Source organism: Asterias amurensis, chromosome 19 (assembly GCF_032118995.1).
Source record: "Asterias amurensis chromosome 19, ASM3211899v1".
Classification (NCBI taxonomy): domain Eukaryota; kingdom Metazoa; phylum Echinodermata; class Asteroidea; order Forcipulatida; family Asteriidae; genus Asterias; species Asterias amurensis.
In genome coordinates, this window is record NC_092666.1 from 6,687,093 (window position 1) to 6,712,212 (window position 25,120).

The 25,120-nt window shown below is 39.8% G+C and overlaps 1 protein-coding gene across 2 annotated transcripts; it reads right to left on the reverse strand.

Moving 5' to 3' along the window:
• Positions 1 to 5,138: 5,138 nt before the first annotated feature.
• LOC139951623 (NLR family CARD domain-containing protein 4-like) lies at positions 5,139 to 24,350 on the reverse strand. Of its 2 annotated transcripts, none has more exons than XM_071950592.1 (7): positions 24,222 to 24,350; positions 20,017 to 20,137; positions 19,086 to 19,252; positions 17,736 to 17,870; positions 16,820 to 16,900; positions 10,352 to 10,447; positions 5,139 to 8,438 (listed from the first exon to the last, which is right to left on the reverse strand). In XM_071950592.1, the coding sequence occupies exons 3-7, from the start codon at positions 19,237 to 19,239 to the stop codon at positions 5,248 to 5,250; spliced, it is 3,657 nt and encodes a 1,218-aa protein (XP_071806693.1). In that variant the 5' UTR covers positions 19,240 to 19,252; positions 20,017 to 20,137; positions 24,222 to 24,350; the 3' UTR covers positions 5,139 to 5,247. The 2 variants fall into 2 exon arrangements, with proteins under 2 accessions (XP_071806693.1, XP_071806692.1); XM_071950591.1 differs by having other exon boundaries at positions 17,736 to 17,873.
• Positions 24,351 to 25,120: the final 770 nt, after the last annotated feature.

The following is a 25,120-nucleotide window of genomic DNA, read 5'->3' on the forward strand; positions in this document are numbered from 1 at the left end:
GGTTAATCTTGTACTTAGTGAGGGATAACAATAAGAAATCAATAATAGTAACATGGGACACTGAAAGAAAAAACCTCACACAAATAATTTCCATACAAAACTTCAAGAATCAGTTGGTGTTTTATTCTCTTGAGAAAATAGAATAAGCTGTTGCAAACAACTTACCAACCAAATAGACCAATGGCATTATATGCAAAAAGAAAAAATAGTTAATGGCTTGACGTTTCGACCTTAGCAGAGTCTTATTCTTTTATTCTCTTATTACATTCTACTACAGTTCAATAGGCAAGGCAATGAGAGTGTAATTTTTCATATCATTGTACCTTACATACACTCGCCTCAATGAAAAGGTGCATAAATAACAAAACTAAAAAACACTATTTCATCAGTCAACATAACTTGTAGATACATTTTTATCAAGGAATTAAAGGTTCACGTTGCCTTGGATCGGTGGAGTTGGTAATTGAAAAGCGTTTGTAACCGTTTGTTATAAAATGCATATTGGTAAGAAATATATTTTAAAAGTAGAATATAATGATCCATACAAGTATCACTCTAAATTGCACAGTTTTCCTTTAACATCGTCGACTTACACGGTCGGCCATTTATGGGAGTCAATTTTTTGACTCCCATAAATGGCTGACCGTGTTAGTAAAATAAAAAGAAAACCACGCAATTTTGAGGCAAATTTGTGTGGATCATTGTATTCTACTTTTAAATCATCTTTCTATGCATTTTATAACAAACAGTTACAAATGCTTTTCAAAGACCAACTCGACCGATCCAAGACGTGTTCTTTTAAATTTCACTGAATTAGATTGACGATATCTCTCACCAATTGCACTAGTATGAACTTTATCATCAGTTTTTTATTCAGTGAACTTTCAGATAATTAAAACTGATCATTTATCATCAACAGTTACCAATTAATAATAACAATAATAACAGCTGCATTTATGTAGCATTTAATACAAGGTTTCTAAGCGCTGTTAGTGTTACAGATAAGTGTAAAAATAGAAGGCATAATTCTACGTTAGATGATAATACATGTAGCTTATACTGATATCTTTGTCTTTAAAGTTAATTTTCAAAATGAGTTATTCTAAACGAACTAAATGACCAATTATAAATCTACATGTTTAGTGTAAATTTATTTTCATTGATAATAGTGTCAACTGTCAACCAACTGCTGCCTCAAATACTACCATTAACCAGAGACCATGAACCAATCGGGGGACAATCTTGGATGTGTGGCAAAAAATTATCCCCAACATTTGGTTCTTATAATTATTGGCAATCAAAAGCCTTTCTATTTAAAGGCAGTGGACACTATTGATAATTACTCAAAATGATTATTAGCATAAAACCTTACTTGGTAATGAGTAATGGGGAGAGGTTGATAGTAAAAAACATTGTGAGAAACGGCTCCCTCTGAAGTGACGTAGTTTTCGAGAAAGAAGTCATTTTCCACGAATTTGATTTCAAGACCTCAGAATTTGGGGACTCTAAATCAAGCATCTGAAAGCACACAACTTTGTGTGAGACAGTGTTTTATTGTTTCATTGAGCTCAAATTTTCACAGAGTTGTTATTTTATGCATGTTGAGATACACCAAGTGAGAAGACTGGTCTTTGACAATTACCAATAGTGTCCAGTGTCTTTAAACATGCCCACAATCCATGTCAAAGCATTTACCAGTATTTATAATCATATAAGAAGATAAACCATTCATAGGTTGGTTTTGATCTGTTTGTTGGAAACTATAGAGGATCGGAATGACTGTGCTCTTCAAATAAAATAGTATCACGCTTTTTTAAATCCTACCTTTCAACTAGAAATACTACGGTGTGTCTTTAATTATTAATGAATACCCTAAAGGCACTGGACACTATTGGTAATTACTAAAAAATAATTATAAACATACTTGGTAACGAGCATTGGAGAGCTGTTAGTAGTAAAAGACTTTGTGAGAAACGGCTCCCCCTCTGAAGTAGCATAGTTTTTGAGAATTTCTCAGTAAAATATTTGAATTGATTTCGAGACCTCACACTCAAGGTCTCGAAATCAAGTACAATGCACACAACTTCGTGTGACAAGGGTGTTTTTCCTGCCATTATTATCTCAACTTCGACGACCAATTGAGCCCAAATTTTCACAGGTTTATTATTTTGTGCAATTTCTAAAGGTGTCTAGTATCTTTAATATAAGAAAACTCCCATCTAGATCAGGGTGCTACATCTAGACAACCACAAAAGTGAACATAATAAATTAAGTTGGAATGCAAGGTAGATTGGAATTGAACAGTTTACTAATTCTTCTTGACCATTTGATTTTTCTCTCATCCCATGTTTGGTCAAGTTCTTCTTAGTACTCGACTATTATTGTAGAACTAGAAAAAGTTGCCTTTAGTAATTGAAATATTACACCAGATGTTTGTTTATATTTCACTGGATACTTGTCTATTTCATGTCTTGTTTTATTCTACCAAAGTAACTTAACTCCATAACTCTGGGGAAGTGTCGTGGCCGCGCAGTTAAGAGCACCGAATTCAAACACTGGTATTACTGATCAGCAGAGTGTGGGTTCGAATCCCCAGCCGTGACACTTGTGTCCTTAAGCAAGACACTAAACCATTGCTTTGTCTTTCGGATGGGACGTAAAGCCGTTGGTCCCATGTGTTGTGTAACGCATGTAAAAGAACCAAGTGCACTTATCGAAAAGAGAAGGGGTTCTCCTAAGTGTTGCGCTCTAGCACCTTGTAAACCCTTATAAGGTGCTACATAATTGGGTCTCAGAATTCATCACTTCAATAACCTATATTTCTGAAAGTTTGTATATACTCAGCGCCTTGAGTACCTTGTATGGTAGATACATGTACGTGCGCTATATAAGCCTCTGATATTATTATTATTACATCCCAATACAAATAAAGTTTACATCATGACAGCAGAGATAGCTTACAGTATTCATTTTAAAGGAACGTTACAGAATTGGTAAGAAACAAAAATTGTGAAGATCACAGGTTTACACAAAACTTACACGGTCTAATGATGATGATAGTAGAAAACATCCTGTGAAATATTATTGTCTTTAAATGTCATAAATTTGTTGAGGAATAAATTATTTTGTGTTTGGAGTTTATCGCTCAGTGAGCGTTTTATTCATTTTTCTTTTTGCATCGATGTAATGCAAAAATGTGATTTGGTTTTTCACTATTTTCTCGGACCCAGATGGCCAATCGATCTCAAACTTCTACAGGTTTGTTAGTTTATATTACATATCTGGTGGATTATATAAAGTGCTTACACTGCCAGCAACTGTTTTGTCAGCAAAACCAATTCTGTAAAGTTCCTTTAGTCTAATTTAAAAGAATATATTTCCCTCAACTTAGCAGAGAGCACGATTGTACTTGGCTTTAAATACACAGACAGTGAAACTTGCTTCATTTACCTTGAACTACATCTAATTGCATTCTTGTATAAAACTGTGAGTGTTTAGTTATAACAAAAAATAATAGAAGTTCTAAAAATATACAACAGATTAGCCTTTATTTACACACACGCATAAGAGATGATGACATGATGCTTAACTCCTGCACCACGTTTCTGTCAATGTATTAACACAACCAGGGCCCAATTTTAATTCCATGGTTTAACTTTCAAGAAAGTTGTTCCTGTTGCATTCAGACAGCACTGCGTAAAACCCGATACAATTTATCTTTGGTTTTAAGAGGTCAAAGCAAACTTGACCCCGTTCCTCTAACATCTGGTTTATTGTCTTGTTCATCGGTCACAGTGTGTTTACGTAATGATTACGGAGGTCAATGGGTCGTCTGTTGTAAGTTAAACCGGATATGATCTTTTTTATTCTGTCCACACAGTGTTAAAAGAAAAACCTGAAAGCGGTTATAAGATAAACCTCCTCGCTGGACGGTCTATGTTTGTGGGTTGAACTTGAATCGGATTAACTTTAATACCGTTCAGACGCACAGAGTTGAACTTGATCGGGTTGAACCTGATCGGGTTGAACCATGAGTTCAACCGACTCGGTACTGTGTCTGAACGACCTCTATGTATTTGAGGGTGATTATTACTGCCCTATGAGCGTACATTTGAGCGCTCGTGCAAGACTAGCCTTTCACTTGAATGCGCGCGTTCGTGTGACACAGGAAAAAAACATCTTCCCATGAATGGAGGGGAAGGAGTTGTGTATGTTTATTGTATGGGATGAAACTTGCTGTTCGTTTTCTGTATTGGAGATGAAGTCGTTATTTGGCTTTTGATGATTATAGGCAAAAATATTAGCCAAGGGTTCAACTTCAGTGGTGTGTTATATTTGAGTGTATTCACCTGTAAGGTCATGAAGAAGTCATGAACCATGGGACACTTGATCAACTGCCGCTCAACAAGAATCAATTCATTCACTTAGTTGGGCAGTGCAATTTGTATTTGTCACAGCTTTAGAACATCATTCTCAGCTTATGAAGGTTCTTCCATCTTCTTCAGTGACGGTACCCATAAATGCAGCAAAACCAACCAAAGGTTTTGTTCCTCTCGATGTAGTGAAATACTTTACACCATGTACATTAGAACATGGAAGGAAGGATGCAGTTCAGAGTGTTGTAAAGTCACCAGTACATCATGCATGAGGACCGTTGAGATTTAGCTTGTCTTGAAGCTAGCCGTCTTTTTCACAAATTTTTTAAAAATCTTTGGATCATCCATTGTGAATTACTCATTTATGAATTATCTTCCGGTTACAACCAAATGGGGCAAACCATGCAATGCATTTTCAACATGTGTCATATCTTCATCTTCAAGATAACAGAAGCTCAAGTCAAACTTCTGAAGGTTCTCCATCTCCATGAAGTGATGGGCCCATGATGCAGCAGAATCACCAAGGTCTACATTTTCTGAAAGACCCAACTCAACCAAGTTGGGCAGATCACACAGTGCAGGAGCAATATGTGTCATATCTTTACCTGTCAATGAGCAGCCCCTCAAGACAAGCTTCTTAAGGTTCTTCATCTTCATGAAGTGATGGGCCCATGATGCAGCAGAATCACCAAGGGATTCATTCATCGTAAGATCCAACTCAACCAAGTTGGGCAGATCACACAGTGCAGAAGCAATATGTGTCATATCTTCACCTGTCAATGAGCAGCTACTCAAGACAATTCTAAGCCTCTTACGGTTCTTCATCTTCTTGAAGTGATGGGCCCATAATGCAGCCGAACCACCAAGAGATTCATTTCCCCAAAGATTCAACTCTTACCAAGTTGGGCAGAACACACAGTGCAGGAGCAATATGTGTAATCTCTTCGGCCGTCAATACACCGAACCACAAGTAATCCTTAAGGTTCTTCATCTTCTTGAAGTGATGGGCCCATGATGCAGCAGAACCACCAAGGTCTACATTTCCTAAAAGATTCAATTCAATCAAGTTTGGCAGATCACACAGTGCAGGAGCAATATGTGTCATATCTTCACCTGTCAATGAGCAGCCACTCAGGACAAGCTTCTGAAGGTTCTTCATCTTCTTGAAGTGATGGGCCCATGATGCAGCAGAACCACAAACGTACGGGTTACAGGAAAGATCCAACTCAACGAAGTTGGGCAGATCACACAGTGCAGGAGCAACATGTGTCATAGTTTCACCTGTCAATAAGCAGTCCCTCAAGACAAGCTTCTGAAGGCTCTTCATCTTCTTGAAGTGATGGGCCCATGATGCAGCAGAACCACCAACGTACGGGTTACCGGAAAGATCCAACTCAAGGAAGTTGGGCAGATCACACAGTGCAGGAGCAACATGTGTCATAGCTTCACCTGTCAATAAGCAGTCCCTCAAGACAAGCTTCTTAAGGTTCTTCATCTTCTTGAAGTGATGGGCCCATGATGCAGCAGAACCACCAAGGGATTGATTTACCGAAAGATCCAACTCAACGAAGTTGGGCAGATCACACAGTGCAGGAGCAATATGTGTCATATCTTCACCTATCAATGAGCAGTAAGCTAAGACAAGCCTCTTAAGGTTCTTCATCTTCTTTAAGTGATGGGCCCATAATGCAGCCGAACCACCAAGAGATGTATTTGCCGGAAGATTCAACTCAACCAAGTTGGGCAGATCACACAGTGCAGGAGCAATATGTGTCATATCTTCACCCGTCAATGAGAAGCCCCTCCAGACAAGCTTCTTAAGATTCTTCATCTTCTTGAAGTGATGGGCCCATGATGCAGCAGAAAAACAAACGTACGGGTTACCGGAAAGATCCAACTCAACGAAGTTGGGCAGATCACACAGTGCAGAAACAATATGTGTCATATCTTCACCTGTCAATGAGAAGCCCCTCCAGACAAGCTTCTTAAGATTCTTCATCTTCTTGAAGTGATGGGCCCATGATGCAGCAGAACCGCTAAGGTATCCATTTTCCGAAAAATCCAACTCAACCAAGTTGGGCAGATCACACAGTGCAGAAACAATATGTGTCATATCTTCACCTGTCAATGAGAGGCCCCTCCAGACAAGCCTCTTAAGGTTCTCCATCTTCTTGAAGTGATGGGCCCATGATGCAGCAGAACCGCTAAGGTATCCATTTTCCGAAAGATCCAACTCAACCAAGTTGGGCAGATCACACAGTGCAGAAACAATATGTGTCATATCTTCACCTGTCAATGAGAAGCCCCTCAAGACAAGCCTCTTAAGGTTCTTCATCTTCTTGAAGTGATGGGCCAATGATGCAGCAGATGAGGCTGCTCCTGATAATGCAGAATATTCTTCAGTACTCTCATTCAATGTGCTAACAACTATGTCCACCTTTGAAAGATTCGTCATTAAGCTCATAGAGTCTACCAAATCTGACATACACCCACCCAAGTGACAATTAGTTACCCTTACTGACTGTACCTTCTCAAGATAATCAGTGTGTTTGTTTTCCACTGTGCATGCATGAACATTTCTAAGCAAGTATATGAATGAGTTAAGAGTGTCCCTGTTCCAACCGTCAATGTCTATATGATCTGTTAGAACAGACTTCATGAACTCCACTGGGGGTAAATCTTTTGTCTGACCCTCAAAGTAGCAGTCAAGGCCGATCTGCATCCCGCCTGGTACTTTAGCAAGTGTTTGTAAAATGCTATTTGTACATGTCATGTTGTCACCAGCACAAAACCGCAAAATATAATCAAAGTCATCACTTCTAGAACTGATCATTTTATCCAGGCTCTTTTGGAATTCCACCGGGTCTGTTTCTAACAAGCTTTGTAAGTATTTACCAGCACAACACTCTTGAAAAGTCTTATGAAGGAATTGAATGCTGTTGTGACTTTTCATTCCCTTCAAGACCTTTTGTCTTGTAAGAATACCTGCTTTTATGGCAGATTCAAGCACATTTGGTTCAAACACTTGCTCAGGAAAAGCAAGCTGTTGTTCTGGAGCAAGAAGACCAAGCAAGGCAATCTTTCCAAGTTCATTTGTTACTTTTGATATCTCATTTGATGACATATCAGTTTTTCTGTGAAATATGTACTCCAATGCCTCACTGTAGATACGAGACATTGTTTCTGGGAGTTTAGAATCCTCTCTCCACAAAATGCACATCAACAGAAGTAGCATTGGACTCTTTGCCAAATCAGATAAAGCATTTGAGGATTTGATCCTCCGAATAAGCATTTCTGCTTTGTCATGTTCATCCGAGTAAAATCTCTTCACATACTTCTTGATATCTTCTTTATCAAAACCTTCAACCCTGACCTGTGTGAAAGGCTCTTGAATTAATGATCTTGTCACTAATTTATGATAGTGAGAGGGGCGAGTGGTAACTACAACAAAACACTCTCTGTCTTTCTTACGGTTCAAGATCTTTAGAATTGAACCAAATAAGGCTTTATCAAGGGCACGGGTCTTTAACTCATCAAAGCCATCAAACAAGAACAGTACTTTCTCTTGATGGTGACTGATAAAAGAACTCAACGAGTTCTTATCTACACTTGTTACTCCGCTTAAAAGTTGGTCAAAAATTGAGTCAACTAGCTCTGTGCTTTGTTCAACTGCACTCATTCTTATAACAAATACAAGCTCAAACTGCTGCAGTGCTTCACCACATGCCCAATCATAAGCCATCTTATCAATGAGGGTAGACTTCCCTCTACCAGCTAACCCATTCAAAACAGCCTGATTTATGCAATCACCATCTCTTGTTTTCTGAAGGAAAATATCCTTATATGAATCCAGTTTCTTTCCAGATTTCTCCAATGTTAATTCTGTAAAGATATCTCTGATATGTTTGGTGTCATCATCCTCCCATGGTATCAGTTTCACATAGCTACCTGTTTTCCTATAATAAGTTGCTATTGCCTCTCTACAGCTCTTTGCAGCGACCTGGGCTGCAGCGACCTGGGCTGGATCTTTTGTCGAATGGGCTCCTTGCACACTTGGTTCATCTGATTAAAAACGAAAAACACGATATGGAACAATTATTCTTGATTCATTTTCTCCACTCCTATTGGTGGAGAGCGTGTCGCGTGGGGGTGTTTATACGGTTGATAATGACCAGCTGGAGCTGTTTATAACCGGCTGGCTTCCGCATGTTGGGTGCGTAAGATTATCACGCGGAACGCAATTTAAACCGTTTAGTAACAGCGCATAATCTGTTTCTAAGCACCCGCGCATACACACAACTTATGCCCATCAAACAGATTCTTCACAAAGTTTTTGAAAAAAATATTTCAAACCTCAAATTTTCAGTTGTCAAAGTGTCTATAATTGTATTTTTTAACATTTTTATCAAAAGGGCATTTATGAATGGGTGGTGTTGAATAAGGGAATAAAAAGTAGTGACTCGTTCTATAAACATCCGTTTAAAACCTTGCAGGGTCGTTGTCGTGCGATAAAGGTCCTCGCCTTCTGTTTGGGCCTTTATCACACAGCAACGGCCCTGCCGGTTTTAAACGGCTGTTTAAGAACTTGTCGCTACCATTTTATTCCCTTATTCAACACCATCAATAAATAAATTCAGAACAACCTTAAGAGAGATGAATGTAGCTCTAGTACTTCATCATCCATTTATATAATCTTATAACACCCGGCCTTACAACAATTCTGCCTTTTCATCTGTTTAGAGCGTGTCACATGATATGTCTTAGTTTTACTAGAAACCCGGCGGCCGTGTGATAGTCGTTTGCCATGCAATAGCAGACTATTACATGGCACGTGATACCCAGACGTCTTTTAACCCACCTTGAAGCCAATCAGTTGTGTGCTGTGTACCTGAAAAACACGTACGAATACACGTGTACGAGGATGATAAATAGTCTGTTGGGTGTAATGAAACAAATATTGACTGCCTTTACTTGTGCTTTGGTTAAAACTCCTGCTCTCTTGGTAATCCCCGGACCGTTCCATTTTTTCCTCAGCTTCGCCTTTTGTATTCTGGTTGGCTGAAACACGGTCACATGGGATGAACTAATATAGGCTAGTGATCGCGCGCGCGTGTTTTGCGGGAATAGTACCAGAGCGGGGAATAGTCTTTGAATATAGTGCCCGCGGTAACAGCGCCCTCTCTTGACTTGAACCATGAACAACAACTACAAAACTCCTTGTTCTGTTCTTATTTGACATTTAAGACCGAGCTGTTATACAACACATATTGACTGGCATAAATCGGTAACTATTGTACGTCCTATTCCCCTCGGGCCTGTGAGTGACCAGAAGAGGGGCCTATTTCCCTTGGTCTTCGGCCTCGGGAAATAGGTTCGCTCTTCTGGTCACTCAAAGTCCCTCGTGGGAATAGACGTATACATAGTTACCTCGTTGCCAGTCAATATGTGTATACTAGAGCATGTCCATTCAATATCAACCACCATGGCAGGGTTTGCCCTTAACTTTGTCAGCAACTAGCCAGCAGGACCAATTAGCTTGATATTTCACAAGTTCATCATTTTTTTCACCGGACCACTCGCAGGGTATTCTAACTGGTCTTGGGTGTTTTAACTGACATTAGGTCAGCGGACCACTAGCGCGTAGTGTCCGAAAACAACCGGATATAAACAGAGCACCAGCTGGTCATTATCAACCGTTTAAACACCCCCATGTGATGCGCACTCCAACAATAGGAATAGCGAAACTGTCTGAGGTATTTATGAATTCCTATTAAATAGCCATAACACTAAACAAGCCAGTCGGACCACTTGGAGAGTGTTCTAACTGGTCCTCAGGTGTTTTAACTGACATTAGGTCAGCGGACCACAGTTAAGGGAGAACGCTGAATGGTTTTTATTGCAAGAAAAGCCACCGTATGCTACAATGATATCATAAAGTGAATGGAATGTTCAAAATGTTCATGGGATGTACTTACCTAAGGTTTTGGGTTGTATTGACGTTCCACTGGCAGCAGCTTGGGGGCAGTTATCTAGTTTTTGAATATTCGGTGGAGTGCACTCTTGTCCAGATCCTACAAGACAGTTTAATGGGCATGATTGATCAAACATATCATTGCTTTATTTTCAAACAAAGTTTAAGGAAAGCCCATGAGATACTGGCAATCTTTCGCACTCAATGAAATTTTAGGTCTAAACTGGGAATGTTGTGAAGGGGGGCCCACATTAATTTCAGAGATTTTCTTGACGCTGCAAGCCTTGTCATCAAAACATTGCCACCAAATACAAATATTTCTGTAAGTACGTTCCAGGGGGTAGATCAGCGTTTTTTTGAAAGAGTTTATTTTATTCATATCCTCTGTTAATTCCAAACTCATTAAAGGCAGTGAACACTATTGGTAATTACTCAAAAACATTATTAGCATAGAACCTTACCTGGTAACGAGTAATGGAGAAAGGTTGATAGTATAAAATATTGTGAGAAACAACTCCCTCTGAAGTGACATAGTTTTCGAGAAAGAAGTTATTTTTGACGATTTTGATTTTGAGACCTCAGATTTAGAATTTGAGGTCTCAAAATCAAGCATCTGAAAGCACACAACTTCATGTGGCAAGGGTGTTTTTTCTTTCATTGTTATCTCGCAACTTCGACGACCAATTGAGCCCAAATTTTCACAGGTTTGTTATTTTATATTTATACATATGTTGAGATACACCAAGTGAGAAGACTGATCTTTGACAGTTACCAATAGTGTCCAGTGTTTTTAAAACAACCAACCTGTGAATTATATTATCCATCATGACATGCTGGCCTGGAATTTCATCTTTAAAAGAGCAAGGACATTTTCTTTTTTGCAAAAGGCACGTCCGTTGTAAAATCTGAAAGTCTATGGGACACTTTTGAAGGGCACCAAAGCCAAGACCAGGGGCACCAAGGCCAAGACCAGGGGCACCAAGGCCAAGACCAGGGGCACCAAGGCCAAGACCAGGGGCACCAAGGCCAAGACCAGGGGCACCAAGGCCAAGACCAGGGGCAACAAGGCCAAGACTAGGGGCACCAAGGCCAAGACCAGGGGCACCAAGGCCAAGACCAGGGGCATCTCAGGCCAAGACCAGGGGCACCAAGGCCAAGACCAGGGGCACCAAGGCCAAGACCAGGGGCACCAAGGCTAAGACCAGGGGCACCAAGGCCAAGACCAGGGGCACCAAGGACAAGACCAGGGGCACCAAGGCTAAGACCAGGGGCACCAAGGCCAAGACCAGGGGCACCAAGGACAAGACCAGGGGCAACAAGGCCAAGACCAGGGGCATCTCAGGCCATGGCCTCCGTGGACTCCATGTTAATTCCAGGCCTGACAAGTCTCACATAATAAAAAACCTACAACAATTGCCTTTTGTTTTGACAGTTATTTTGTATATTCTAAATATTGATTGCTTGATTGTTGCAAACAAAAATTATTCTTGTTTAAGACAGGTCGCCCTATGCTCATGGGCGTCAATCAGGGGGGGGGGGACAGGGGGACATGTCCCCCCCACCTTTTGGAGGGTGGGGGACACAATATCAAATGTACCCCAACCTTTTTGACCACCTTTATCATGAAGCCCAAGTTTTGCACTGTGTAAGACGAAACCAGGTGTCCCTATGGGCATTAATCCCGTGGGCAAAAGATGACACAATTTTTTGAAGGGTGGGGGACACTATATCAAATGTCCCCCCTCAAAATTGGCCCTAGATTGCATCACAGAGCATCTAAAATGCAAAATTTCCCCGGGCTCTTAATCGGGCCCGCACCTCACGACGTAAAGGCTTCCCACACGCATGGTCCATCGTTGACAGATTTGCACCTCCCCCTGAAAGAGTGGAAGGAACGTGAACCCCCACCCCATTTTCGAAGGGTGGGGGACACAGTATCAACTGTTCCCCGTGTCTTTTGACCACCTTTATCATGAAACTCATGTTTTGCACTCTGGAACTGTGGAGCAATGGAACACAATATTCCCACAGCTCATTGTTCTGTTTCGTTTGCCATTTGGCCGCTAAATGGCCTAAAGATTGCACCATCTAAAAATACAAAATTTTCCCGGGCCCTTAAGCGGGCCCGGACCCATGCCGTAAAGGTTTCACATTCGCGTGCTCACTCTTTGGCAGATTTGCCCCCTAAAATTCGTGTCAGATCAACACCTGAACATGCTGTTAACCAAAAAGATTCTACTGCTGCTAACATTTTTACAGATGTTCTGTTCCATTCTGTAAGTGAAAGCCTCTTATTGGCCTAAGATTGCACCACAGAGCATCTAGAATGCAAAATTTTCCCGGGCCCTTAAGCGGGTCCGGACCCATGCCGTAAAGGTTTCACATTTGCGTGCTCACTCTTTGGCAGATTTGCCCCCAAAAATTTGTGTCATAGATCAACACATGAACATGCTGTTAACCAAAAAGATTCTACTGCTACTCACATTTTACAGATGTTCTGTTCCATTCTGTAAGCCTCTTATTGGCCTAAAGATTGCACCACAGAGCATCTAGAATGCACAATTTTCCCGGGCACTTAAGCGGGCCCGAACCCATGCCGTAAAGGTTTCACATTCGCGTGCTCACTCTTTGGCAGATTTGCCCCCTAAAATTCGTGTCAGATCAACACCTGAACATGCTGTTAACCAAAAAGATTCTACTGCTGCTCACATTTTTACAGATGTTCTGTTCCATTCTGTAAGTGAAAGCCTCTTATTGGCCTAAGATTGCACCACAGAGCATCTAGAATGCAAAATTTTCCCGGGCCCTTAAGCGGGTCCGGACCCATGCCGTAAAGGTTTCACATTTGCGTGCTCACTCTTTGGCAGATTTGCCCCCAAAAATTTGTGTCATAGATCAACACATGAACATGCTGTTAACCAAAAAGATTCTACTGCTGCTCAAATTTTACAGATGTTCTGTTCCATTCTGTAAGCCTCTTATTGGCCTAAAGATTGCACCACAGAGCATCTAGAATGCACAATTTTCCCGGGCACTTAAGCGGGCCCGGACCCATGCCGTAAAGGTTTCACATTTGCGTGCTCACTCTTTGGCAGATTTGCCCCCAAAAATTTGTGTCATAGATCAACACATGAACATGCTGTTAACCAAAAAGATTCTACTGCTGCTCACATTTTACAGATGTTCTGTTCCATTCTGTAAGCCTCTTATTGGCCTAAAGATTGCACCACAGAGCATCTAGAATGCACAATTTTCCCGGGCCCTTAAGCGGGCCCGGACCCATGCCGTAAAGGTTTCACACTCGCGTGCTCACTCTCTCACAGATTTGCCCCCTAAAACAAGGTTCGTAGATCCGCACTTGAAGGTGCTGTTAACTCAAAAGGTTCTACTGCTGCTCACATTTTACAGATGTTCTGTTCCATTCTGTAAGCCTCTTATTGGCCTAAGATTGCACCACAGAGCATCTATTATGCAAAATTTTTCCGGGTCCTTCAGCGGGCCCGGACCCATGCCGTAAAGGTTTCGCACTCGTGTGCTCACTCTTTGACAGATTTTCCCCCTAAAACTTGGTTCATAGATCCGAACTTGAAGATGCTGTTAACTCAAAAGGTTCTACTGCTGCTCACATTTTACAGATGTTCTGTGCCATTCTGTATGCATCTTATTGGCCTAAGATTGCACCTCGGAGCATCTAGAATGCAAAAAATTTCCGAGCCCTTAGGCCTGGACCCAAGGCCATAAAAGGCTTTGTGTTCCGCTTTATAGCAGGCTCCATCTTTAATACCCACCAAGGATGAACTGCCGTCTGAGCATTATAATGCAGAAACAATATGGATATTACGAAGCTATAATTGAGTTGTTTTTTAGGTACAATAACCATGAAAGCAAAAATAGGTGTATCATAGCTTGAAATAGGCATTAAATTCCAACATCTGAGAGGGGGGAACATCACCACTCAGACTCCCTAGATTGCATCACAGAGCATCTAAAATGCAAAATTTCCCCGGGCTCTTAATCGGGCCCGCACCTCACGACGTAAAGGCTTCCCACACGCATGGTCCATCGTTGACAGATTTGCACCTCCCCCTGAAAGAGTGGAAGGAACGTGAACCCCCACCCCATTTTCGAAGGGTGGGGGACACAGTATCAACTGTTCCCCGTGTCTTTTGACCACCTTTATCATGAAACTCATGTTTTGCACTCTGGAACTGTGGAGCACTGGAACACAATATTCCCACAGCTCATTGTTCTGTTTCGTTTGCCATTTGGCCGCTAAATGGCCTAAAGATTGCACCATCTAAAAATACAAAATTTTCCCGGGCCCTTAAGCGGGCCCGGACCCATGCCGTAAAGGTTTCACATTCGCGTGCTCACTCTTTGGCAGATTTGCCCCCTAAAATTCGTGTCAGATCAACACCTGAACATGCTGTTAACCAAAAAGATTCTACTGCTGCTAACATTTTTACAGATGTTCTGTTCCATTCTGTAAGTGAAAGCCTCTTATTGGCCTAAGATTGCACCACAGAGCATCTAGAATGCAAAATTTTCCCGGGCCCTTAAGCGGGTCCGGACCCATGCCGTAAAGGTTTCACATTTGCGTGCTCACTCTTTGGCAGATTTGCCCCCAAAAATTTGTGTCATAGATCAACACATGAACATGCTGTTAACCAAAAAGATTCTACTGCTGCTCACATTTTACAGATGTTCTGTTCCATTCTGTAAGCCTCTTATTGGCCTAAAGATTGCACCACAGAGCATCTAGAATGCACAATTTTCCCGGGCACTTAAGCGGGCCCGAACCCATGCCGTAAAGGTTTCACATTCGCGTGCTCACTCTTTGGCAGATTTGCCCCCTAAAATTCGTGTCAGATCAACACCTGAACATGCTGTTAACCAAAAAGATTCTACTGCTGCTCACATTTTTACAGATGTTCTGTTCCATTCTGTAAGTGAAAGCCTCTTATTGGCCTAAGATTGCACCACAGAGCATCTAGAATGCAAAATTTTCCCGGGCCCTTAAGCGGGTCCGGACCCATGCCGTAAAGGTTTCACATTTGCGTGCTCACTCTTTGGCAGATTTGCCCCCAAAAATTTGTGTCATAGATCAACACATGAACATGCTGTTAACCAAAAAGATTCTACTGCTGCTCAAATTTTACAGATGTTCTGTTCCATTCTGTAAGCCTCTTATTGGCCTAAAGATTGCACCACAGAGCATCTAGAATGCACAATTTTCCCGGGCACTTAAGCGGGCCCGGACCCATGCCGTAAAGGTTTCACATTTGCGTGCTCACTCTTTGGCAGATTTGCCCCCAAAAATTTGTGTCATAGATCAACACATGAACATGCTGTTAACCAAAAAGATTCTACTGCTGCTCACATTTTACAGATGTTCTGTTCCATTCTGTAAGCCTCTTATTGGCCTAAAGATTGCACCACAGAGCATCTAGAATGCACAATTTTCCCGGGCCCTTAAGCGGGCCCGGACCCATGCCGTAAAGGTTTCACACTCGCGTGCTCACTCTCTCACAGATTTGCCCCCTAAAACAAGGTTCGTAGATCCGCACTTGAAGGTGCTGTTAACTCAAAAGGTTCTACTGCTGCTCACATTTTACAGATGTTCTGTTCCATTCTGTAAGCCTCTTATTGGCCTAAGATTGCACCACAGAGCATCTAGAATGCAAAATTTTTCCGGGTCCTTCAGCGGGCCCGGACCCATGCCGTAAAGGTTTCGCACTCGTGTGCTCACTCTTTGACAGATTTTCCCCCTAAAACTTGGTTCATAGATCCGAACTTGAAGATGCTGTTAACTCAAAAGGTTCTACTGCTGCTCACATTTTACAGATGTTCTGTGCCATTCTGTATGCATCTTATTGGCCTAAGATTGCACCTCGGAGCATCTAGAATGCAAAAAATTTCCGAGCCCTTAGGCCTGGACCCAAGGCCATAAAAGGCTTTGTGTTCCGCTTTATAGCAGGCTCCATCTTTAATACCCACCAAGGATGAACTGCCGTCTGAGCATTATAATGCAGAAACAATATGGATATTAAGAAGCTATAATTGAGTTGTTTTTTAGGTACAATAACCATGAAAGCAAAAATAGGTGCATCATAGCTTGAAATAGGCATTAAATTCCAACATCTGAGAGGGGGGAACATCACCACTCAGACTCCCTAGATTGCACCAGAGAGCATCTACGGCCTAAAAAATTCCCGGGGCCCTAAAGCGGGCCCCGGACCCCACGCCGTAAATGTTATGTCCCCCCCCACTTTTCAAGACGGATTGACGCCCCTGCCTATGCTATGTTTTTGATGTTTGCGACTCATTTATAATATACCTTGCAAATCACATTCAGCAGAAACTGTCAGAAACAAATGCCACAGCAAACTTCTTCTCTTAATCTTCTCTTAATGAAAGTGTTGGTATAATAATGACTATCCAAGATTTGACATGTTTTGGTTGAGTAAATTACCTGTTGGTTTTAATGCTGAATCCAAAGCTCGTTTCTGTTGTAAAGTGGCAGTTAGTTTCTCCAATGCAGGTAAAATATTCTCTGGAAGACAAAGTTAAAGAAAGAAATAACGGCTAACAAGATTAAATGATAAATTATAGAGAAAACTCTTGAGTAGCTGAACTATTTACAAGAAAAATGTAGCACAATTGATGCACAATCTAGCTAGATACATTTCAAGAAACCTCACTCCATGATGTATTAAATTCAACACTAGCTCATTTTACATACATTATTTTTGATGGTGTAACTGGGAACCTCATCACAATATATATTATTATAGTTGAATATAAAATTATCTCAACTATCGAATTCCTCTGTTCCGATGTTTTGGATATAAATCAAAACAAACAATTTCCAATTTTGTCTTTTCCACTATAAAAATTCCAATAAAATTCTAATTCATGTTTAATTTGTTCTACATTTGTAACTTAAAGGAACATTAAAGAATTGGTTTTTGCTAACAAAAAAATGCTGGCAGTGTAAGCGCTTTATGTAATCCACCTTATACATAAACTGAAAAACCTGTAGAAGTTTGAGATCGATCTACCATCTAGGTCACAAGAGTGAAAAACAGTGAAAAACAGATTACAAATTTTGCATTGCATCGATGCCACAATAAAAATGAATAAAACGCTCATTGAGCGATAAACTCCAAACATAAACTAAGAATATTTATTTTACATTGAGTATGACATTTCAGAAAAAAATATTTCAAGGGATGTTTTGTACTCATTAGACCATGTAGATCATCATTAGACCATGTATATTTTAGGTAAATCTGTGATCTTCACGATGTTTGTTTCTTACCAATTCTGTAACGTTCCTTTAAAAGAAAGAAACCAATCTACAAAGGTTGTTCATGTTTGCACCTTACCTGTTGCTCCTGCCTTCAGCTGTATGAACGTACAGTGGCTAGGATTGGCAACAGCCAAATTACCACTGCCTTCAATGCGGTGTAGAGACAAAGACTGGTTGGCCATCAAACAGGCTCCTTGACCTGATTGATTTTCTGCTGTAGGGGCAATGAAGGAAAGTCATTTCTACAAACATAACAACATAACAATTCAAATTATTAAGGCGCTATTCCATCAAGATCATAGCGCACTGGAATGAAATTAACCTTTATCGAATGGCAACAAACCTGCACCCGCATTGCCCGTAACGAAAAACGTCTTGCGCCAAGACTAGCGTGCAGTATCTGAAAACAACCAATTATAAACAGAGCTCCAGCTGGTCATTATAAACCATATAAACACCTCAACGTGACATGCTCTCCACCAATGGGAATAGTGAAATTGTCAAGTAATTACGAGTTCAAAATTATTCACCAGGATGATGGGTATATTTTTTAGTTTAAAAGGTCTGATACTTTTTTCTAACAAAAAACACAATGTTCACAGATTAACATTAGACTTACTCAGTTTGAAGATAATGATAGTAGAAAGATTCCTTTAAAATATTACTTACTGAGGTGCTGTAGTTTTTGAGAAATGAGTAAATAATTTTTGTCTCAATTATAGCATTTAAAAACGTATTCACCAGTTGTGGTATGTTATTATAAGTTATCACACAAGCAAAAGTTGAATACGGAAAAATATAGCGCTTCTGTGTCCCATATCCATGGGACGCAGACGTGCTATTTTTTTTTTTTTTTTTCGAGCGCGCGTGTTATAACGAATTTATCTTCAAGTCTCACGTGCAAAGCGCAAAGTTTAAAAACTCAGAACGTTATGCTGAATGTAATTTTTGCACTGTCCGTATACATTGACACTCACAATACGCACTGTGCAATAAAAACAGAGAAAGTAGTATATTAAACAGAGGAAGTAGTATATATGTTTTTATCCCCCTAGTCGTTCGAGCATCTGATTGGTGGATTAGCGCGTACTGGAAGATACTATATGTTTTTACATGCTAAAATAATTTTTGTATTTTGTGACTTGTTTTATTCATTTCTCAAGAACTACAGCACCTCAGTAAGTAATATTTGAAGGGAAGCTTTCTACTATCATTATCTTCAAACCATGTAAGTTGAATGTAAATCTGTGGACTTTTTCAAAAGTATCAAAATCCTGTAAGGAATAAAAATAATATCAAATTAAACAAGATTTGAAAACAAACACTTTTATAGACAATGGTTCCGATTATTGCATAACTCAGCTAAAGATGAATACATTTCAAATTAGCGAACAGATTGATACTAATAATCACAGTAAGTTTATACCTTGAAGCATTTGTGTGTTTTCTGCTCTCACTAAGTCCCTTGTTTCTGGTGATGGTTGAATATTTTCAACAACAGCCATCGATCTTTGTTCTGGTTCTTGAGATTGCCTGGCCATCTCCTCCTCTTCCGTGGTCTCCTCACTCTGGTCAGCCATTATCTGACACAATCTTAGGAATCAAAGAAAAATATTGACTCAGATGACATATTGTGTTTCGTTCTTGTCTATGGATCACGACAAACAATCTACTTCTGATTAGATGTCAAAGTTCATGAAATACTGGTCAGTTATATCATGGAGGAAGGAATAGAAGGAGCTCGAACGAAGGGACTTCAAAAGTCGAACCTGCGGTACCGCGGTCGTTTAACAACACCTCGTAATCACCGACATACCTTATACAGACAATGGGCGAACTGGCGTAAGTGAGTTTGCGCGTGCGGACTTGGTTCTTCACTCAACCAAGGTGTCGTATGTCGTATGGATATAATACAGAAAAACAGAGACCTGATTAAAATTGTGTACACTTGTGCTCACCAAATCGAAAAACACAATTGAATACCTACCACCCTCGTGTGCTAATACCCAAATTTTGAACCACCGCTAGTGACCGGAAAGTAAAAAAAAATGAAAAAATATGCCATGATGTTTCAGTGAAACACCACAAACGGTAAATGAACGTGTAATATTCACAATTCTTGTCTCCAATGATTCAACTTTTCACGAAGGCAACGGTGCAGAGCGGCGGTACCGCACGTTCTGTACAAAGAGATCTAATCCTGCTCGTTAATCGGCCGTCCAGCTGGAGGTCTCCTATCTTTTTCAACTGGTCAGACAGGGGCATTGTCAGGGTATTCTTTTGTTACTCTGCGGTTTTGCGGATCGTTTGAGCTCCTTCTATTCCTTCCTCCATGGTTATATGATGTAGTCTCTTACCTTCAGTTCAAGGACCAATCAGTGCTTTAGCCAGCCTCATTCACCCAATAGTCCAAAAGATGAAACATCTTCACTGAAGTCCTAACCCATTACAAAGTCCATGTTGAGTTGCTTGACAAACCTAATTTTGAGAGCAAGAATCCAAAGAAATGTTCTAAAACAATAAAGATGCATGGGTGATATAAATTCAGGTTTTGAACTTTTCCTTGTCTGACTGTGTTAATAACCGAGTTATAACGAGTATCAACTAATGCAAGTCCTAAGAAATTCTCTTTTATTGCTCAACAGCTGAGTGTGGAACTTCTCCCTAGTCACATGATCAATCCAGAAGATGCCCTCCTCAATGTGCTCCATGTGTGGACAGCTTTTCAAGTCTTCAACTATCCTAACAAGTCTTTTTATCAGTCGTTTATTGAAAAGGTTATGGTGTCGTGGCCGAGCGGATAAGAGCACCCAACTCAAGCACTTTGTGCTTCTGTTCAGCAGAGTGTGGGTTCAAATCCCAGTCATGACACTTGTGTCCCTGTGCAAGACACTTAACTATAATTGCTTCTCTCCACCCAGGGGTAAATGGGTACCTGTGAGGGCAGAGGTGGTTCTTGTGACTGATTTAGCCGAGTAGCGCTTATTAATGTTGCACAGGCTGTTTACTCCCCAGGGAGCTGAAATGGTCTAAGGAATGAATTAAGGTCTAGTGACCAGGGGTAGTATTGTTGGAAGCGCTTTGAGGCGCCCAACGGGTATGAAAAGCGCTAATATTTAAAAAAGAGGTTAAAGTATGTTATGTTTTTTATTTATTTCCTGGTGGTTTTAACTTAAAAGTGTAAAGAACAAAAAACAGTTTGAGAAGGATTGCAGACTTTGGACTAAATTAATTGGAGAGCCACAGAAAGACCGTACCCAGTTCTTTGATCAATAGATAGGAAAACTCAATCAATCTTAACCAGTGATAATCATGTACGTATAAACAATTGTTTCAATTCCTTCCTTATGACATTGATTTAGACTCCCTCCTTGCAAAACAAATGGAAGAAAGTTCTCTTTTGTTCCAGTGGCAGCCAGATGAAGTTTTGCACTTGTTTTCAAACATTTTTGTGTGCGGGATGTCAGCTATTTGGAGGTCTGGTTCGCCACTGTTTATCTGTTTACACTGTATCTATATACTTTGTTATTTGTTGTGTTTTTTTACTCATGTATCGTAGGAAGTCCTGTTTTCAAGGTGTCCCTAAAATCGTGGCAAATCTTTTACCTCTCTGTGCACGATTTAAACAGTCCCTTGATACAATGTTTGTGGTTTTACTTGCCAAACAAAGAGTCTCCTCTCCCTTGACCAAAACTCAGAAACACATAAGGCTCCCCTGGTTTTGCACTTGTAATGCAAAAAGTTTGGTATTTTAGGCATTTCTACAAGGTATAAATATATGTCATACTGTTGAGGCCATATAAAAAATTTGCCCACCGAAAAAAATTCATCAAACACTATTTCAATTCACAATTCACGATGATTAAGTCATGTGACTGAACATTTTACTGAGCATTCTGGGAAAAAAAATACAGAGGCTTAAAGAAGCCATGTGCCTTGTAACATTTTCTAATATTTTTTGAAAATTTTTGTTTTAACTGTCATATCAATATTATTATTAATAATAAACTGCGCCAATAAAGTATCTAAACACTTACAAATGGTCAGATTTATCGGAACCTGAAATAGTATACAAAAAAATAATTATTCATTTCTATTCACCGTTAACTTCTGCACATTTTGACACATCTTGTGTTGCGCTACGATGTTGTTGGGTGGATTTATGGGCACTTGAGTGGCTTAAGGTCGAATTTCAAAAGTTGCAAAAGCCCCTATTCACCCCAATTCCAGAAGGGAACTCGCACAAGCACCACACACAGACAAAATCAAAAGACACAAACTCGTTTCGTTTACTTGACCATGAAATTTATTGCCGTATCTTTAACTTTAAAACTGCTGATATCCTGTCCTCAGTTCTTAGTGTGTCCTCCATCACTGTCCTGAACGCCAAGGAGTCGTCTTCTCATACTCCCAATGAGACCTCTGATCTGTACCTGGTCAATCCCCTGCCATTTCCTGATCAGGTTGCGTCGCAATCCCTCGAGAGTGGTGTCAGGCTTTATGGACTTGTTAACTTTCTTCTGCTGCAGAAGTCACCCTCGGACGGCCACTCCTTGACAGGTCGTCCCCATTTCCCTGAGCTTGGTAGTCATTTCATCATTTACTGACCGTCGCTGGTGACGTTGTAACCATGAGCTGCAGCTCGCATCGACGTACCGGCTTCTATCAAACCAACGATCCGTCCTCTTTCCTGTTTGGTCATTTGAGCCATCTTTCCTGTTATCTTGAACCACCTTTCCCTATCTCATCATAATCAGGGATTCTGGCTCTTAACCCATATTGTTGTAAGCCTCCCATCTTTGACCCCTTTGCTTGGTTACTGACAATTATTGCTGATGTTCATCACAACCGATTTATCAAACAAGCGACCAAAAAAATCGTTTATAAAAGGTGGGCAAAAGAAACGCTGATCTTACTCGTCACAATACAACGATTTAGCTTGAATAGGGGCTTTTACAACTTTTGAAATTCGACCTTAAGCCACTCAAGTGTCCATAAATCCACTAAACAACATCGTAGCGCAACACAAGATGTGTCAAAATGTGCAGAAATTAACGGTGACTTGAAATGAATAATTATTTTTTGGCATACTTTTTCAGGTTCCGATATATCTGACAATTTGCAAGTGTTTAGATACTTTATTGGCGCAGTTTATTAAAATTTAAACATCGGCTTTGTTATTCAATTATCACTGTTTATTTATAGGCTTTATTATAAATGTTAAAGATAAAAATTAAATAAATAAATAAAAATCAGATTTGAACAAGGCCATTAATTATTCACACTTTTTATTTATTTTTTATTTATTTTTTATTTTTTGCCAATTACCATGGTTATTTTTAAGAGGTCATAAAAAATATTTTTAATAAAATGAAGACAACTGTTTGCTATAGAGACATACACAGAGTCTCAAAGAACACCTGTAGTCACTGCAGATGTTTCTACCACGTATGGCCTCACCGGGAAACCATACTTTCTCGTTTGCCTTGAAAACAGGAAAAACTCAAAACAAATGGGACCAAGACTTGAAGTCATCGAAGATCGGTGTGTGGTGTGAACATTTAAATTTCCATCAAGTTTTAATATATGTTTGTATACTTCGTATATCCAAATATTTACTATCACTATTTTTTTGCCAATTCAAAGAAAAAGACATAATACCGTGAAAACAGGTAAGACGAGGATCATTCAATAAATGTTTTTTAAATGTAATTACATGTAATTGCTGTGGTTTCAACCACTTTTTACACTTTGTGCTTATTGTCATTTTGTCAAATAATCTTTATATTTTTAAAATAATTGTATTCGTCTATTTATAATCATAACTGTATTTGTTTATATATGGAGCTAGCTAACTGATGTAATTGTCTTTTGAGGATGATTAAAGTTTGTTTTATTGAATTGCATTAAATTCAATGAGGCACACAACAATTACTATTTCTACATCCATGCCGTATTATTTAAAAGCTCCAGGCAGTGGACACTACTATTGGTAATTACTCTCAGAATAATTACAAGTAGCATAAAACCTTAATTGGTAACGAGTAATGGGGAGAGGTTGGTAGTAAAAAACATTGTCAGAAACGGCTCCCTCTGAAGTGACGTACGTAGTTTTCGAGAAAGAGGTAATTTTTCCCCGAATTTGATTTCAAGAAATCAGAATTAGAATTAGAGGTCTCAAAATCAAGCATCATAACGCATAGCACACCTTGTTGAGCTGTTAATGGCTCCGCTTTTAACATCGGTCTCACCACTGGATGGCGACAGTGATGATGAGACCGATATTAAAAGCGGAGCCATTTACAGCTCAACAAGGTGGGCGACAAGTTTTTTTTTTCTTCCATTATCATCTCGCAAATTCAACGACCAATTGAATTCAAATTTTCACAGGTTTGTTACTTTGTGATGATGATAATATTGAGATACACCAAGTGAGAAAACTGGTCTTTGACAAAGGTTTTCGAGTCTTTTTTAAATCTCAACACCTGCTCGATATTCACACCCACTTCTAAAACTAGAGTTTTTACAAGAAGGGGTGATAAACTTTAAATTATGTACTTACCATACTCCAAATTATGATAATCTGAAGATGTGTACAGTGTAGGCAATGGGGAGTTTTTTCAAATCAATGTGTAACTTTGGTCTACGCCCAGCCTATGAACAATCCAGACACTGACTGTTTGGCAATAATTATTTCCAACCCTATTTTTGTATTTCCGCATAGAGGACATTGACCTTGTCGTCGACAGAGGGCGGTACTTTTTGTAGTACCGTGAGTGAAAAGTTATGAGGGTGCTCCACATTAAAATAAAACTCCCATGTATAAATGTTTATAATGCTAAAATATAAAACAATTTTCATAAGTCTCTTAAAACCCAGTCAGATGAATTTAGACCCCTAAACTTGTTATTTATATTAAATTGTTTGCACGTCAGAGTTTTCGATTTTTTTTGTTAACTCTCCGCCAGTTTTCATGAGGCAATTCTCCATTTCCCAAACTAAATAGGAAAAACTTTTAAAAACCAAACTTATCAACTCCCTCAGAAACTGAAAACTCAGAACACCATGTTGTGATCTATCTCAATCCTTTCTCACTCTGTAGCCTACTACTTTTTCATTATTACAAGAAGTAGGTAGGAAACACGGCATTTAATGGACATGTTCTAAAAGCAAGACTTGGTAGGGGGGGGGGGGGGGGTGCTGAAAATGAACTCTTCTTCTTTTTGAAATACTTGACTCGAGTTATAAAAATAGATGGCCCCTCCACCACACAATCATTTTTTGCTAATTTCAAAAGGAACTTTTTTTTTTACAAAATGAAAACTCGAATATCGAACCTATGTTCTGAGCTTGCAAGGTGGTAAACTGTGCAAGAATGTAGGATAACAAACTCGCGATCGGTGAAATAGTCAAAGGAGCAAGTAAGAAGTGACCAGTAATCACACGTAGGCCTGATGGGTA